At 38.6% G+C, this 18,558-nt stretch overlaps 2 protein-coding genes across 2 annotated transcripts in view; both read left to right on the top strand.

Moving 5' to 3' along the window:
- uchl3 (ubiquitin carboxyl-terminal esterase L3 (ubiquitin thiolesterase)) overlaps positions 1-18,558 on the top strand; it is a 111,795-nt gene that overhangs the window by 76,086 nt on the left and 17,151 nt on the right. The gene's annotated exons all lie outside the window — the stretch shown is intronic.
- LOC133613285 (glutamine amidotransferase-like class 1 domain-containing protein 3, mitochondrial) lies at positions 4,692-17,880 on the top strand. The gene is made up of 4 exons (XM_061970707.2): positions 4,692-4,921; positions 10,686-10,857; positions 16,177-16,375; positions 16,456-17,880. Exons 1-4 carry the CDS (start codon positions 4,727-4,729, stop codon positions 16,649-16,651), a joined length of 762 nt encoding a protein of 253 aa, XP_061826691.2. The 5' UTR covers positions 4,692-4,726; the 3' UTR covers positions 16,652-17,880.

The raw sequence follows: 18,558 nt of genomic DNA, 5'->3' as shown, positions 1-18,558 counted from the left end.
TGAAAGCACCGACAGCAGATTCGCCAAAAACAAAATAACAACGTTTAGAGCGAAAACAAAAATTAATATTTACCTGTTAGGCAGTTTTATTCTTAAACCTTAAAATTGTAGATTAAAATGTTGCTTAAATATGAATGGTCTCGTGGTTTTGTTGAAGATTTGAATATCACGAGTTTGAAAGCACCGACAGCAGATTCGCCAAAAAAAACAAACGTTTAGAGCGAAAACAAAAACTAATATTTACCATATAGGCAGTTTTATTCTTAAACCTTAAAATTGTAGATTAAAATGTTGCTTAAATATGTATGGTCTCGTGGTTTTGTTGACGATTTGAATATCACTAGTTTGAAAGCACCGACAGCAGATTCGCCAAAAACAAAATAACAACGTTTAGAGCGAAAACAAAAATTAATATTTACCTGTTAGGCAGTTTTATTCTTAAACCTTAAAATTGTAGATTAAAATGTTGCTTAAATATGAATGGTCTCGTGGTTTTGTTGAAGATTTGAATATCACGAGTTTGAAAGCACCGACAGCAGATTCGCCAAAAAAAACAACGTTTAGAGCGAAAACAAAAATGTATATTCATCAGATAGGCAGTTTTATTCTTAAACCTTAAAATTGTAGATTAAAATGTTGCTTAAATATGTATGGTCTCGTGGTTTTGTTGACGGTTTGAACATCACGAGTTTGAAAGCACCGACAGCAGATTTGCCAAAATAAAAAACGTTTAGAGCGAAAACAAAAATTAATATTTACCATATAGGCAGTTTTATTCTTAAACCTTAAAATTATAGATTAAAATGTTGCTTAAATATGTATGGTCTCGTGGTTTTGTTGACGATTTGAACATCACGAGTTTGAAAGCACCGACAGCACATTCGCCAAAAACAAAACAACAACGTTTAGAGCGAAAACAAAAATTAATATTTACCATATAGGCAGTTTTATTCTTAAACCTTAAAATTATAGATTAAAATGTTGCTTAAATATGTATGGTCTCGTGGTTTTGTTGACGATTTGAATATCACGAGTTTGAAAGCACCGACAGCAGATTCGCCAAAAAAAACAAAAACGTTTAGAGCGAAAACAAAAATTAATATTTACCAGATAGGCAGTTTTATTCTTAAACCTTAAAATTGTAGATTAAAATGTTGCTTAAATATGTATGGTCTCGTGGTTTTGTTGACGATTTGAATATCACGAGTTTGAAAGCACCGACAGCAGATTCGCCAAAATAAAAAAACGTTTAGAGCGAAAACAAAAATTAATATTTACCAGATAGGCAGTTTTATTCTTAAACCTTAAAATTGTAGATTAAAATGTTGCTTAAATATGTATGGTCTCGTGGTTTTGTTGACGATTTGAACATCACGAGTTTGAAAGCCCCGACAGCAGATTCGCCAAAAAAAACAACGTTTAGAGCGAAAACAAAAATGTATATTCATCAGATAGGCAGTTTTATTCTTAAACCTTAAAATTGTAGATTAAAATGTTGCTTAAATATGTATGGTCTCGTGGTTTTGTTGACGGTTTGAACATCACGAGTTTGAAAGCACCGACAGCAGATTTGCCAAAATAAAAAACGTTTAGAGCGAAAACAAAAATTAATATTTACCAGATAGGCAGTTTTATTCTTAAACCTTAAAATTGTAGATTAAAATGTTGCTTAAATATGTATGGTCTCGTGGTTTTGTTGACGATTTGAATATCACGAGTTTGAAAGCACCGACAGCAGATTCGCCAAAAAAAAAAAAAACGTTTAGAGCGAAAACTGTGGTGTTATCTGTTATGCCTTTATTTTGATATAGCATACAGGATGTCCGGGACCGGATGTTACGTAATGACGCTTGATTATTGTGACACAGGAAATCCTATGATAGACTGAGGCTGGTCGGAATAAAAGCATTTGCTTGCATAAACCGTCTGATCATTAACAAAAACAAAAAATTATATTTACCAGATAGGCAGTTTTATTCTTAAACCTTAATATTGTAGATTAAAATGTTGCTTAAATATGTATGGTCTCGTGGTTTTGTTGACGATTTGAACATCACGAGTTTGAAAGCACCGACAGCAGATTCGCCTTAAAAAAAACGTTTATAGCGAAAACAGAAACTAATATTTACCAGATAGCCAGTTTTCGTTTTAAATTTTTAGATTACAAATTGCATAAGAATGTATATGTTCATAAACAACAATGCACATTTTTTACTGCAACATTTATTATCGCCAGTGAAGGCCGCTGTTGCACAACATGGCAAATTAGCGACCACCGAAGAAGACAGAAAGACCCTCCTCCCATAGACATCTTGTAAGTAGACGTAGCATTGGCTGCTGTGACGCGGGAAATTCGGCCGCCATCTTGAAGTGGTGATGAGGAGCCGGCGAGCAGCCTAAACTGCCAGTTGACAGGTAGAAAACAAAGATGCTAAACTGACAGTTGACAGGTAGAAAACAAAGATGCTAATCTGACAGTTGACATGTAGAAAACAAAGATGCTAATCTGACAGTTGACATGTAGAAAACAAAGATGCTAAACTGACAATTGACATGTAGAAAACAAAAGATGCTAAACTGACAGTTGACAGGTAGAAAACAAAGATGGTGTTCAGCGTTTTCCTGCTCAAATGAGCGGACTGTTGAAAATAGGAATCGGAGGATCACTTTTCACAAGTAAGATTTAACATTAACGTATTATTGGTTGTATTTTGTGAAAAGAATATTAGCACAGAGTTGAGAAGGAGCAAAGATCTTCAATAGTACTGAAATCCTAGCCGCTTGCAAACAAGAGTATGACCACAATAGAATCGCTTGTCAATAAAATTAATTACATTTAAAAATGTCATACTTGAACAACATAAAGTTGAAATAAATGATGAAGTTAAAGATTGTAAAAGCTAACAGGGGTAAAAGTTAGGACCACAGTCCAGATTGTGTAGGGGGGAAGGTAATATATGTTAGCTAACTACTAGACAATCAGATGGACAGTGTATACAGTATTATACAAGTCTCAATTTAGTCTAGCCTTCCAACCCAATTTTTATGTCAGATATATGCATGTATATATAACCTAATCATATTGTTTCTTCAATTTAAAAATAGCTGACCGTTTTTTTCCCCCATTGTCTGGGATTATATTCCCAGTTTTGGTCTCGGACGTCTAGTCACTTATAGCAGTGGTTCTCAACCTTTTTTCAGTGATGTACCCCCTGTGAACATTTTTTTTAAATTCAAGTACCCCCTAATCAGAGCAAAGCATTTTTGGTTGAAAAAAAAGAGATAAAGAAGTAAAATTCAGCACTATGTCATCAGTTTCTGATTTATTAAATTGTATAACAGTGCAAAATATTGCTCATTTGTAGTGGTCTTTCTTGAACTATTTGGAAAAAAAGATATAAAAATAACTAAAAACTTGTTGAAAAATGAACAAGTGATTCAGTAGAAACATTTAAGTCCCATCTCAAAACTCATTTGTATACTCTAGCCTTTGAATAGCCCCCCTTTTTTTTTAGACCAGTTGATCTGCCGTTTCTTTTCTTTTCTCCTCTGCTCCCCCCTATCCCTTGTGGAAGGGGAGACACACAGATCCGGTGGCCATGGATGGGGTGCTGGCTGTCCGAGGTCGGGACCCGGGGTGGACCGCTCGCCTGTATATCGGTTGGGAACATCTCTGCGCTGCTGACCCGTCTCCGCTCGGGATGGTTTCCTGCTGACCCCACTGTGGACTGTTATGCTGGATCCACTATGGACTGGACTCTCACAATATTATGTTAGACCCACTCGACATCCATTGCATTCGGTCTCCCTAGAGGGGGGGGGGGTTTACCCACATATGCGGTCCTCTCCAAGGTTTCTCATAGTCATTCACATCGACGTCCCACTGGGGTGAGTTTTTCCTTGCCCTTATGTGGGCTTTGTACCGAGGATGTCGTTGTGGCTTGTGCAGCCCTTTGAGACACTTGTGATTTAGGGCTATATAAATAAACATTGATTGATTGAATTATAAATAAAGATTTCTACACATAGAAGTAATCAACAACTTAAAGTGCCCTCTTTGGGGATTGTAATAGAGATCCATCTGGATTGATGAACTTCATTCTAAAAATTTCTTCACAAAAAAAGAAATCTTTAACATCAATATTTATGGAACATGTCCACAAAAAATCTAGCTGTCGACACTGAATATTGCATTGTTGCTTTGTAATGAATGGAATAGCCTACTTGATTTGATGTTCAGTTTATGAACTTACATTCATATTTTGTTGAAGTATTATTCAATAAATATATTTATAAAGGACTTTTGAATTGTTGCTATTTTTAGAATATTTAAAAAAAATCTCACGTACCCCTTGGCATACCTTCAAGTACCCCCAGGGGTACGCGTACCCCCATTTGAGAACCACTGACTTATAGCATATAAGAATATTCTATTACTGTTAAGCAAACTACGAATACTAAAACACGCCAAAACATGTGTCCTTTATCATAGCTACACGTATGACAAAAAAGCGCGTGAAAATCAGTGGTATTCAGTGAGCTAAGATGAATTAAATGCGCTGACAATTCATTGCTCCTGCCAAATGAATTGCACTGAGTGGAGCGGATCACCACTCCAAGATGGCGGCCCCGCGTCTCGTCACGCCAGCAGGCAGTAGCGCTCCATGCTGCGTCTACTTAGAAGATGTCTATGTCTCCTCCTGTCCTGCCTGACAGTTAGTCAGCCATGCTCAGCCTCCTTCCAGTCTGTGGTCGTAACCTCCTGACACGCACCGCCGCTCACGCCTGGAATCAGAAGTTTTACTCTGCACAGATGAGCAAAAAAGTAGCCGTGGTTTTGGCGGGCTGCGGTGTCAACGATGGCAGCGAGATCCACGAAGCCTCCGCCATTTTGGTGCATTTGAGCCGAGGAGGTGCAAGTGTAGGTGAAAGTGACGTCGTTTTGGGTTGCAATTGTTATTAATGTTATTAATAATAATAACGTTATGGGCGGTATAGCTCGGTTGGTAGAGCGGCCGTGCCAGCAACTTGAAGGTTGCAGGTTCAATCCCCGCTTCCGCCATCCTAGTCACTGCCGTTGTGTCCTTGGGCAAGACGCTTTACCCACCTGCTCCCAGTGCCACGCACATTGCTTTAAATGTAACTTAGATATTGGCTTTCACTATGTAAAGCGCTTTTGAGTCACTAGAGAATAGCGCTATATAAATATAATTCACTTCACTTCAATTTTGCTCTCCAATTACCTTAGCTGATAAGTGTTGTGAGGCCATGTTGTATTCAAACGTTATTTATTTATTTTATTACATTTTTTTGAATAGTACAGGAACAGTACACAACAGCGCCAGGGGGTTGTAAACTCAAAAAAGCAACTAAAGAAGAATGCAAAATACTAGGAGTGTAACCATTGGCGTTGTTAGGCCTATTTTAGGGGGGCTCGAGCCCCCCTAAAATATTCTTAAGCCCCCCTAAATAATTTGGTGTTATATTTATTATTTTTTATTTTATTTTTTTTACAAATACATGCCGACATATTCATTATAAAGTGGCTCGAATATGAGTTTAAATAAATAATCATATAACCCAGTGGTTCTCAAATGGGGGTACGCGTACCCCTGGGGTTCCTTGAAGGTATGCCAAGGGGTACGTGAGATTTTTTTTAAATGTCTGTCAAAAAGAAGTGTGAAAAGAAATGCAACAATGCATAGATTTTTTTGTGGACATGTTCCATAAATATTGATGTTAAAGATTTCTTTTTTTGTGAAGAAATGTTTAGAATTAAGTTCATGAATCCAGATGGATCTCTATTACAATCCCCAAAGAGGGCACTTTTAGTTGATGATTACTTCTATGTGTAGACATCTTTATTTATAATTGAATCACTTGTTTATTTTTCAACAAGTTTTTAGTTATTTTTATATATTTTTTTCCAAATAGCTCAAGAAAGACCACAACAAATGAGCAATATTTTGCACTGTTATACAATTTAATATATCAGAAACTGATGACATAGTGCTGTATTTTACTTTTTTATCTCTTTTTTTTCAACCAAAAATGCTTTGCTCTGATTAGGGGGTACTTGAATTATAAAAATATTCACAGGGGGTACATCACTGAAGGAAGGTTGAGAACCACTGATATAACCTGTCATTATTGTTCACTCAGTTTCCCCTCACTTCATAGCGTAAGGTAGAGAGCCCCTTTAGTGTGTCGGTATCCAATCCATTCCACTTGTTCATATAGAAAATGCCCACATCACTCAAAATCCAGTCCGCATTTTCTCTGCGACTTGCTTGCGGTCCTTGAACTTGTTCATATAGAAAATGCCCACATCACTCTTGTAGAATCTATATAAAGTAATATACATTAGCCTATTGTTAAAATAATGAAAAAAACATCATTAAATATATTTGTTTTATTGTATTGTAGCATTAATAGCTGTTGTATTATTATAGGATGGCTTGTTAAACATTTCATAGGATTTTCAGTGGGAGGAAAAACCAATAATATAAATATAATATGAAATGTAAAATGAATAAATACATAAAAAGTAAAAGTAAAACAAATGGTTAAAAGCCATCGTCCCGGGGAGCATTTCATTTCGTCCCGTGCATTTTTTTGAATAATAATAATAACAATGAATAATTTCTAAGTCTTTGTTAGCCGTTTGTGAAGTTTTGTGCTCGTGCGCTACGTTCGCTTGCGTCCTGTGCATCTCCTGGGGGCTAAGCCCCCCCTGTCCTTAAAAGCCAGTGACGCCCCTGAGTGTAACGGTACACAAAAATTTCGGTTCGGTACGTACCTCGGTTTAGAGGTCACGGTTCGGTTCATTTTCGGTACAGTAAGAAAACAACAAAATATGCATTTTTTGGTTATTTATTTACCAAATTTGCAACATCTTCCACCAATAATATTTTTCTTAGTGTAATATTTGATGTAAAGTAATGGGAACCTTGGATAGGTCAATAATTCATAATAACATTGATTTTGATTCAATATTATGTTTTGAGCAATGACAGTTTGAAAGAAAAAAAAAACCCCAGCTTTGTTTTATTAGTCAACAATGCAACTTTTTCTAAATTACATTTAACCTTATAAGCTTTTTCATTTCACTTTTGTTATCTTTTTGTTTATTTTAATAGTATTTTTAGAATGTGCCGTGGGCCTTTAAAACATTAGCTGTGGGCCGCAAATGGCCTCCGGGGCACACTTTTGACACCCCTGCTATAGATAATAAAAAATTAAATTTGATAAATCTATGGATTAAAAAGCAGAGCCTGGCGACGCATGCGCGTTTATCATAACTCTCTCTCTCTCTCTCTGTCTCTGCCCCTCCCTCACCAATGCTGCTGTTTGTTTTGTTTTTAACCCCTTCTTAACCCTGAACGTACATTGAAAATACACGCAACCCTAACTCAAAATGCCGGACATTTGAGGCATTTAAGAAACTCCGCCCTGACAGCTCCGCAAAAGAGGACATGTCCGGTGAAAAGAGGACGTATGGTCAGTCTATCCTAGCCCCGTTAGCTGCTAGCATGCCGTGTGTTGTGCCTCGGTGTGCATTGTTTACACAACGTGCGTTACGCTACTTAATATGTCCGTGTGGAAACTTGTTCGGTACACCTCCGGACCGAACCGAAACCCCATACCGAAACGGTTCAATACAAATACACGTACCGTTACACCCTTACAAAATACATATATGTGTGTAGAATAGAATAGAAAGTACTTTATTGATCCCTGGGGGTAATTCAGCACCACAGTTCGCTCACAATAGACAATAAACACTTCGGTATTTTTTACATGTGAATAATATTAATACAGTCTATTATACAGCATTATTCACATGTGAATAACATTAATACAGTCTATTATACAGCATTATTCACATGTAAATAATATAAATACAGTCTATTATACAGCATTATTCACATGTGAATAATATAAATACAGTCTATTATACAGCATTATTCACATGTGAATAATATAAATAGTCTATTATACAGCATTATTCACATGTGAATAATATAAATACAGTCTATTATACAGCATTATTCACATGTGAATAATATAAATACAGTCTATTATACAGCATTATTCACATGTGAATAATATAAATACAGTCTATTATACAGCATTATTCACATGTGAATAATATAAATAGTCTATTATACAGCATTATTCACATGTGAATAATATAAATACAGTCTATTATACAGCATTATTCACATGTGAATAATATAAATACAGTCTTATTATACAGCATTATTCACATGTGAATAATATAAATACAGTATTATTATACAGCATTATTCACATGTGAATACTATAAATACAGTCTATTATACAGCATTATTCACATGTGAATAATATAAATACAGTCTTATTATACAGCATCATTCACATGTGAATAATATAAATACAGTCTATTATACAGCATTATTCACATGTGAATACTATAAATACAGTCTATTATACAGCATTATTCACATGTGAATACTATAAATACAGTCTATTATACAGCATTATTCACATGTGAATAATATAAATACAGTCTATTATACAGCATTATTCACATGTGAATAATATAAATACAGTCTATTATATAGCATTATTCACATGTGAATAATATAAATACAGTCTATTATACAGCATTATTCACATGTGAATAATATAAATACAGTCTTATTATACAGCATTATTCACATGTGAATAATATAAATACAGTCTATTATACAGCATTATTCACATGTGAATAATATAAATACAGTCTATTATACAGCATTATTCACATGTGAAAAATATAAATACAGTCTATTATACAGCATTATTCACATGTGAATAATATAAATACAGTCTATTATACAGCATTATTCACATGTGAATACTATAAATACAGTCTATTATACAGCATTATTCACACGTGAATAACATAAATACAGTCTATTATACAGCATCATTCACATGTGAATAATATAAATACAGTCTATTATACAGCATTATTCACATGTGAATAATATAAATATAGTCTATTATACAGCATTATTCACATGTGAATAATATAAATACAGTCTATTATACAGCATTATTCACATGTGAATAATATAAATACAGTCTATTATACAGCATTATTCACATGTGAATAATATAAATACAGTCTATTATACAGCATTATTCACATGTGAATAATATAAATACAGTCTATTATACAGCATTATTCACTTGTGAATAATATAAATACAGTCTATTATACAGCATTATTCACATGTGAATAACATAAATACAGTCCATTATACAGCATTATTCACATGTGAATAATATAAATACAGTCTATTATACAGCATTATTCACATGTGAATAATATAAATACAGTCTATTATACAGCATTATTCACATGTGAATAATATAAATACAGTCTATTATACAGCATTATTCACATGTGAATAATATAAATACAGTCTATTATGCAGCATTATTCACATGTGAATACTATAAATACAGTCTATTATACAGCATTATTCACATGTGAATAATATAAATACAGTCTTATTATACAGCATCATTCACATGTGAATAACATGAATACAGTCTATTGTACAGCATTATTCACATGTGAATAATATAAATACAGTGTATTATACAGCATTATTCACATGTGAATACTATAAATACAGTCTATTATACAGCATTATTCACATGTGAATAATATAAATACAGTGTATTATACAGCATTATTCACATTTGAATAATATAAATACAGTCTATTATACAGCATCATTCACATGTGAATAACATGAATACAGTCTATTGTACAGCATTATTCACATGTGAATAATATAAATACAGTGTATTATACAGCATTATTCACATGTGAATACTATAAATACAGTCTATTATACAGCATTATTCACATGTGAATAATATAAATATAGTCTATTATACAGCATTATTCACATGTGAATAATATAAATACAGTATTATACAGCATTATTCACATGTGAATAATATAAATACAGTCTATTATACAGCATTATTCACATGTGAATACTATAAATACAGTCTTATTATACAGCATCATTCACATGTGAATAATATAAATATATTATACATTTAAGTACAGTCAAAAAGGAACATTTTGGGAGTCTGAGCCTTCCACTGAACGTGCTCATTCTCTCCGCCCAGGTCGGAGTGTAGTGGGTGGGAGGTGTTGTCCAAAATGGCTAGGAGCTTTGCTAGACTTCTCCTCTCTGACACCACCGCCAGAGAGTCTAGCTCCACTCCCACCACGTTACTGGCCTTCTCTACCAACTTGTCCAGTCTGTTTGCGCCCCCCGCTCTCAGTCCACTGCCCCAGCAGGCCACGGCGTACAAGAAGGCGCCCGCCACCACCGACTCGTAGAACATAAAGCCATAGGCTTACACAAGTTATGTAAATAATCCAAATTTGGAGCACAGCATCATAGTTTTCACAGCTTTGTAGTTGTTAGAGGTAGAAAGCGTTTTAAAGTACATTTCTAATAGTTTTTTAAAGGCACAGAAACAGGTTGGGTATTGAGAAACTTACATTTATGAATATAAAACTTAGCCAACAGTATAATGAGGTTGCAAAGGTAAAAATTCCTTTTCTAACGTTATTTTTTTATTATTGTTGAACAACTCATTTTGACCATTGCTCATCCTTGGTGTAGGTGAAGATGTTCGCCCCCAACATGGAGCAGATGCATGTGGTGGACCACCTGAAAGGTGAGCCCTCCCAGGAGAAGAGAAACGTGCTGGTGGAGAGCGCCAGGCTGGCCCGTGGGGACATCCAGGACCTTTCCAAACTCAGCGTCAAAGACCATGACGCCATCATCTTCCCAGGTGAGTAAGGCCCCGTATACACTAAGTCGTATAAGGTTATCCAGGGTAAATCCCACCTAACCTTATCCTTGTCCACACACACACACACACACACACACACACAATGGTCGTTTAAGAGCCTCAGCTGGCGCAACGCAACCTAATATGCATGCGCTGAAAATGCGCACGTTAGAGATGCGCGGTTTGCGGACACAACCGCGGATTATCTGCGGATCGGGCGGTTGAAATAAAAAAAAAATTAGATTTTATCCACGGGTCGGGTCGGGCGGTTGAAATAAAAAAAAATTAGATTTTAAATAGATTCAGGCGGGTGGCAGTTAAACCAATTGGTAAATATATATACATAGTTAAATGTTGTTACCCACATACGAAAAACGAGCAGGCACCTGCAGCATATGCCACAACAGAAGAAAAAAAAAAAAGAGATGGACACTTTTACGGAGCGGAGAAGGGACGCCTCGCCGGGGTCCGGGACCGAGGCCCCTTCCCCCGAGAGGGCCCCACCGGGAGCCGTAGCTGAGGCGATCCGCGAGAAGAACCTGACGCACGTCCAGGGTCACCACCGCGCCCACCGCACCGACACCCCGCCTCGTCCGCCTTCGCCGCGGCCGGCGTCACGCGCAGCAGGTAAGCAGCTTACCTGCCCGCCACCCCCGTGGCCGGGGGCTCGTAACAGGGGTCACTCCGCGCGCTACGCCCGTGCAGCTTACCTGCCCGCCACCCCTGTTGCCGGGGGCGCGTAACAGGGGTCACTCCGCGCGCAGTGCGCTCACGAAAGGGGTGGGGCTCACCCTGGTTGATATAGACAGCAGGACGGTGGCCATGGAAGTCGGAACCCGCTAAGGAGTGTGTAACAACCCACCTGCCGAATCAACTAGCCCTGAAAATGGATGGCGCTGGAGCGTCGGGCCCATACCCGGCCGTCGCCGGCAGCGAGAGCCGCGAGGGCTAGGCCGCGACGAGTAGCTGCGCGGGCGGAGCGCGTGGAGTGACTCCCGAAATTCAGCGCCTCTCCCGAAAACCTCCCGGGACACATTTTCTCCTGAAAATCTCCCGAAATTCAGGCGGAGCTGGAGGCCACGCCCCCTCCAGCTCCATGCGGACCTGAGTGACGTGTTGACAGCCTGTTCACACGTCCGCTTTCCCACAATATAAACAGCTAATGATCGAGGGCGAGTTCTTGGTTTCTTATGTGGGTTTATTGTTAGGCAGTTTCATTAACGTCCTCCCAGCGCGGTAACAACACACAACAACAGCAGTCAAGTTTTCGTCTACCGTAAAGCAGTTGGTCTGCCGTAAACAGCAATGTTGTGACACTTTTAAACAGGACAATACTGCCATCTACTGTACATGCATATGTGACCCACCCATAATGTGTCACATTTTTGTGTTGATTTATTTAGTTTATTTTGTGGTTTGAATTCGTTTTTGGAGCTGTCATTACACATTTATCAGTATTCACATTGGTCAGTAGGGGGCAGTAGGGCGTTTCTTCCCAATTGAATGCTATCACCTGCAGACCGGAAGTGTATTGTCATTCTGATGAGCGCAACCAGTCTGTGAACAATTGAAACGTCCTGTGTGCTTTTTCTTCCTGTATAACAGGTTAGTTTTGGTGAATCAACTCACTGAATAATATCCATGTGATCTTTATAAGTTTAAGTACAAATTCTGATGGTGGAGCCTAACTCTAAAGTGTTTGTGAGTTGTAGTTTGTATTTGTGAATGAATCCAGTGCACAGCTGAAGTAATCAATACAAAAAGGCGACGTGAGTGCGCAATGTTTATATAGGAACTTCTGATCCTAATTCAGACTCCCAAATTAGAGCTCCCGTCTTCTTATAGATTTTATAATGTATATTTGTATAATGTGTGTGTTCTGAAATAGTGACAGAGAATAGAACAAGGATGGACAATTCAACCCTTAACTCAACTATGAGGAGAGAAGTGTTATGTGTGTGTATATGTGTAAATAAATGAACACTGAAATTCAAGTATTTCTTTTATTTATATATATATATATATATATTATATATTTATATATATATATATATATAGCTAGAATTCACTGAAAGTCAAGTATTTCTTATATATATATATCTTAACCACGCCCCCGACCACGCCCCCCACCCCCCACCGCCCGAAATCGGAGGTCTCAAGGTTGGCAAGTATGCATTAGGCGCACTGTCGATTTATGAGAAAATAAAAAGATTTGCCTTTATAGTCAGAAAGGCAAACTTGGGGTTATGTTTAGGGTTTTAAACTAGGGTTGGGTTTTCAAGCTGGGGTTCCAACAAACATTACTATTGCAAGTCAGGGTTACTAGGCTTACAAACTGGGTCAGCGTTTCAAATTTGGGTTAGAGTTTTATATTAGGGTTTAAGGTTTCAAACGAGAGGTTATGGTGTCTACTATCATTGTTGTCTATATTTAGCTGAGAGAAATGACCTGATTTATTACTTATTTACGGACTAACGGCTAAAATAACAGTTAAACAATAACCCTAAAATATAGAAGCTTACTGTTCAGATTAGGGATGTCCCGATCCAGGTTTTTGCACTTCCGATACGATACCGATATTGTTTTTGCATTTCCGATCCGATACCGATACTGACCGATACCGATACTGACCGATACTGGCCTATCCGAGCATGTATTAAAGTTTAAAGTTATTTAGCCTACTTAGTTGTCAGAATCATGTTGAAAAAGGGTTTTAGTACTCTTGATAACAACTAGCCAGCTGAATTAGGGGAGTTTGAATAATACACAATGGTTGGTAACAAGAAACTGACCTGTTTATTCAAGGATAAACACAAAATAGACAAAATTATACATGACATCATTGAACTAGGGCTGGGCGATATGGCCTTTTTTTAATATTGAGATATTTTAAGGCCATATTGCGATACACAATATATATCTTGATATTTTGCCTTAGCCTTGAATGAACACTTGATGCATATAATCACAGCAGTATGATGATTCTATGTGTTTTGATTGATTGATTGAGACTTTTATTAGTAGGTTGCACAGTGAAGTACATATTCCGTACAATTGACCACTAAATGGTAACACCCCAATAAGTTTTTACACTTGTTTAAGTCGGGGTCCACTTAAATTGATTCATGATACAGATATATACTATCAGATATATACTATCATCATAATACAGTCATCACACAAGATAATCACATTGAATTATTTACATTATTTATAATCCAGGGTGTGGATGTAAGTGTCAAAAAGACAGCCAAAAGAGTTTGATATGAGAATAAATCTAAAGTTAAAATATAGGGTAGAAATGCACCCATTTGCAGGAAATGTAGTCTTGATTTTCAACATTTTCTTTCAAGGCTTGCATGTCTACATTAAAACATTCTTCTTCATACTGCATTAATATATGCTACTTTTAAACTTTCATGCAGAGAAGGAAATCACAATAAAAAAAAATCACTAATTTTTTCATACGGTGTTGATGTGGAAATTTTTGCCTCGGCATTTTGATGGTGTGGACGTGTGGCACCGAATGGAGATAAGCGTCTCGACAGACGTCACAATATTTGAACGATGATGACGAAAACTGTTTTCTCTGTCGTGTCCGTGTGTCGAAAATTGTTATGCGCTTATTTTTTTTATTTGATTTTGTGCGTGGCATAGATTTGCTATGCGCAGAGGACGCTTAAACAGTGCGCAATTGCACAGGCGAGCATCTTAGAGGGAGCGTTGCTCGCACGGCTGCGCTAGCATCACAGCTAACGTTAGCCATGCTGCTACCTCTCTGCTCGGGGAGGACGTACCGTATTTTCCGCACCATAAGCCGCCCTGGGTTATAAGCCGCGCCTTCAATGAATGGCATATTTCAAAACTTTGTCCACCTATAAGCCGCCCCGTGTTATAAGCCGCATCTAACTGCGCTAAAGGAATGTCAAAAAAACAGTCAGATAGGTCAGTCAAACTTTAATAATATATTAAAAACCAGCGTGATGTGGGCGCGCATGGAGTCGTATATCAACATGGACGGAGCTGCGTGAAAAAAGCCACCCGGCCTCTTCGCGTAAACTTCCCTTAACCACTCGCTCATCTTTTCTTCATCCATCCCTTCGAGTTAGCTTTTATGATGACGCCGGCTGGAAAGGTCTCTTTTGGCAAGGTCTTCCTTTTGAATATCACCATGGGTGGAAGTTTCTGGCCATTAGCATGGCAAGCTAGAACCACAGTGAAGGATGACTTCTCATTCCCTGTGGTGCGAATATTCACCGTACGTGCTCCCGTTGTATCCACAGTGCGGTTCACAGGAATATCAAAAGTCAGTGGAACCTCGTCCATGTTGATAATGTTCTCTGGCCGGATCTTTTTTTCAGCTATCTTGTTTTTACAATATGCACGGAAAGTAGCCAGCTTTTCTTGAAAGTCTTTAGGCAGTTGCTGTGAAATAGTAGTCCGTGTGCGGATGGAGAGATTGCGTCTTTTCATGAACCGGAAACCTGTCGCTTAGTAGGAGCCATTTTGTGGTCTTTACAGATGTAAACACACAAAGGAAATGAAACGTAATATCCGCGCGCTTCTTCTTCTTCTACGGGGGCGGGTGGTTGCTTACAGTAGAAGAAGAAGCGCTTCCTCTTCTATGGGGGCGGGTGCTTACCTTGGCGGTTGCTTGCGTAGAAGAAGAAGCGCTTCCTCTTCTACGGGGAAAAAAGATGGCGGCTGTTTACCGTAGTTGCGAGACCGAAACTTTATGAAAATGAATCTTAATATTAATCCATATATAAAGCGCACCGGGTTATAAGCCGCACTGTCAGCTTTTGAGTAAATTTGTGGTTTTTAGGTGCGGCTAATAGTGCGGAAAATACGGTATACGTATGTGACGTATGACGTGACAGTATGTGACGTGTGTAAGAAGGTGCGCTTGCTGTCTGTGAGAGGGAGACAGGAAAGAGTGAGAAGAGCCTGCCGTGTAATGCCAGCAGCTAAAAGCAACTGTGTGAGAATTCACAGACCTGTGGATGTGTTGAAGGTGTGCTGGAAAATGCGGAACGGAAATTAGGGAGCAACAGAAAAGTGGAATGTATTATTTAAATCGGTGCGTTGGGAAACACGGACCGGAGTTTCTTTTTAAACTGGATCTGGATCGGCATTTTCCCATGCCTTGCCGATACGCAATTTTTGGCAAATATCGGCGGCCGATCCGATCCAAATATCGGATCGGGACATCCCTAGTTCAGATTAGCATTTGCAGTTTGGGTTTTGAGTCCTTTTTCATTTTTTAGATACACTTGTTTGAGAAAACTGCTTTTAACTGGTCAGCTGATATTTTCCCAGGCGGTTTCGGGGCAGCCAAGAACCTCTGCACGTGGGCGGTAAAGGGCAAGGACTGCTCCGTGAATGCTGAGGTCAAGGCCGTGCTGCAGGCGTTCCGCGGCGAGGGCAAACCCATCGGCCTCTGCTGCATCTCGCCCGTCCTGGCCGCCAAAGTGTTCCCCGGTTGTGAGGTCACCGTTGGCCTGGAGAACCACGACAAGTCCGTAGAATCCCTTCGGATTGACTTTAACCAAGCACGTGACTAAAACCTGACTCGAGCCGCTGTTCTCTCGCCTTTAGGTACCCCAACACCACGGAGACGGCCGCCGCCATCAACCAGCTGGGCTGCAAGCACGTGAGCGCAGCTGTAGGCCAGAGTCACGTGGACCAGAAGAACAAGCTGGTCACCACCTGTGCCTTCATGTGCGACGCGCCCATCCATGAAGTTTTTGACGGAATCGGTTCCATGGTGCAGGGTGTGCTAAAGCTAGCTTGATGGATTCTACCGAAGTAACAGCATGCTGGTGTTTTAGCTAGCTTCACTACAAATGCTAAATAAGTAGCTTCCTAGTACAATAAAATAGCACTTCTTTGGTATAGATTTTGTTTTTTAGAATGGATTGTATATCCGCAAAATTGAATGACGCAGGTGACATATTGATATTTTTGTGGCTACTTTATTGTATTCAATTGTTTGAATGAAGCAAAATTATTCAACAAAGAAGTTTTTGTCTCTTGTTAGAATTATACATAGATGATGTTTTACACATCATCTTCAAGCCGCTTTCTGACAGTCGCTTCCGGATGCGGCGTTTCGTGGGCGCTCTTATTTACGTGGCTCACCTTCGACCGCGTCTCCTCCCCGTTATCTTTGTTGTAGCGGTGTAGTGTGCAAGGACGGGAGTGGAAGAAGTGTCAAAAGATGGCGCTAACTGTTTTAATGACATTCACACTTTACTTCAATCAATAACGGAGCAGTATCTCCTCATCCGGAAACAACAACACAAGAAATGTGTCCCGTGAAAAACCGTCCGACCGGAACTCTAATAACCAAAGTTCCTTGGGTGAATAATGAAAACTCACTATACCGGTATGTTTTAGCGCTTTCATGGCAGATATAAGTAAGAACTTTACACTACTTTATATTAGAAACAGAGGATGAATGTCACATAACAAGAAGATAAAGGAAAAAGAAGAAGCTTATCGACTACGGTGGCGGTACAGACTACAAAGGCGGACACGAGCAAATTTTCAGGATTTATGCAGATCCCAAATACAGATCAGCAGGTACCAGACGGTAAGAAAAGTTGCTTTTGCATAATATTGCGAAACCTTATACACATCCATCCATCCATTTTCTACCGCTTATTCCCTTTGGGGTCGCGGGGGGCGCTGGAGCCTATCTCAGCTACAATCGGGCGGAAGGCGGGGTACACCCTGGACAAGTCGCCACCACACACACCATAATAATACTCCTGTTTAATGCGCCGACAATCCACCAAGTGGTGTGGCTTCATAGCTTACCAAAGTCCTACTAAAACATTTTGATAGATTTTTGAGCGCCGTGTGTAATGTTCTATATTTTCAATGGAACGTTTAAAGTGTTTGTGTTGTTTACTTGAGTGATATTGCCGTCATACCTCTTACCACATATCTCTTATGTTTGACTGCCATCTACTGGTCACACTTATCATTACACCATGTACCAATAAAATTGCTTCGCTACTTTGTATTTTTATATTATTTCAAGAACTTTTATTATTTTAGATTAGGGGTGTACTACAAACATATATCTATTAATGTTACGGCACAGCGGGGGAAGAAGACGGCACAGATGCAAGGACGTAGTTTTAGCTCTATTTATTATAATATACAATATGAAATGAAGTGTGAACTTAATCCAAATATGTGTCCGGTGTGACTATGTGTAGCGATTCACTTAGTGTTACCAGGAGTGTTGAGCGAGAGGCGGATGTCCAAGGGGGCAAGGCAAGCTCGGAGATCCAGGGACAGGCAGGAGGTCAAATCAAATCAAATCAAATCAACTTTATTTATAGAGCACATTTAAAATTTACCACAGGGGTAGCCAAAGTGCTGTACAATGAACAGGTTAAAAGATAAAACGAGTACCGAGCAAACACAACACAATACAAACAGAACACGATAAAAAATAAATAAATAAAATAGAATTAATAAAAACATAAAAACAGGATCACAGCAGGTGTATTATGGGGCGCCATTGCAGGATGGATATCACTCAGTGTTAAAAGCCATGGAATAAAAGTATGTTTTTAAGAGAGATTTAAAAACAGGAAGAGAGGAGGCTTGTCTAACACTCAGGGGTAGGTCGTTCCAGAGCTTGGGAGCAGCAACGGCAAAAGCTCTGTCACCTCTAAGCTTCAG

This window comes from Nerophis lumbriciformis, linkage group LG13 (genome assembly GCF_033978685.3).
Source record: "Nerophis lumbriciformis linkage group LG13, RoL_Nlum_v2.1, whole genome shotgun sequence".
Taxonomy (NCBI): domain Eukaryota; kingdom Metazoa; phylum Chordata; class Actinopteri; order Syngnathiformes; family Syngnathidae; genus Nerophis; species Nerophis lumbriciformis.
This window is presented reverse-complemented; position numbering and strand designations above follow the sequence as displayed.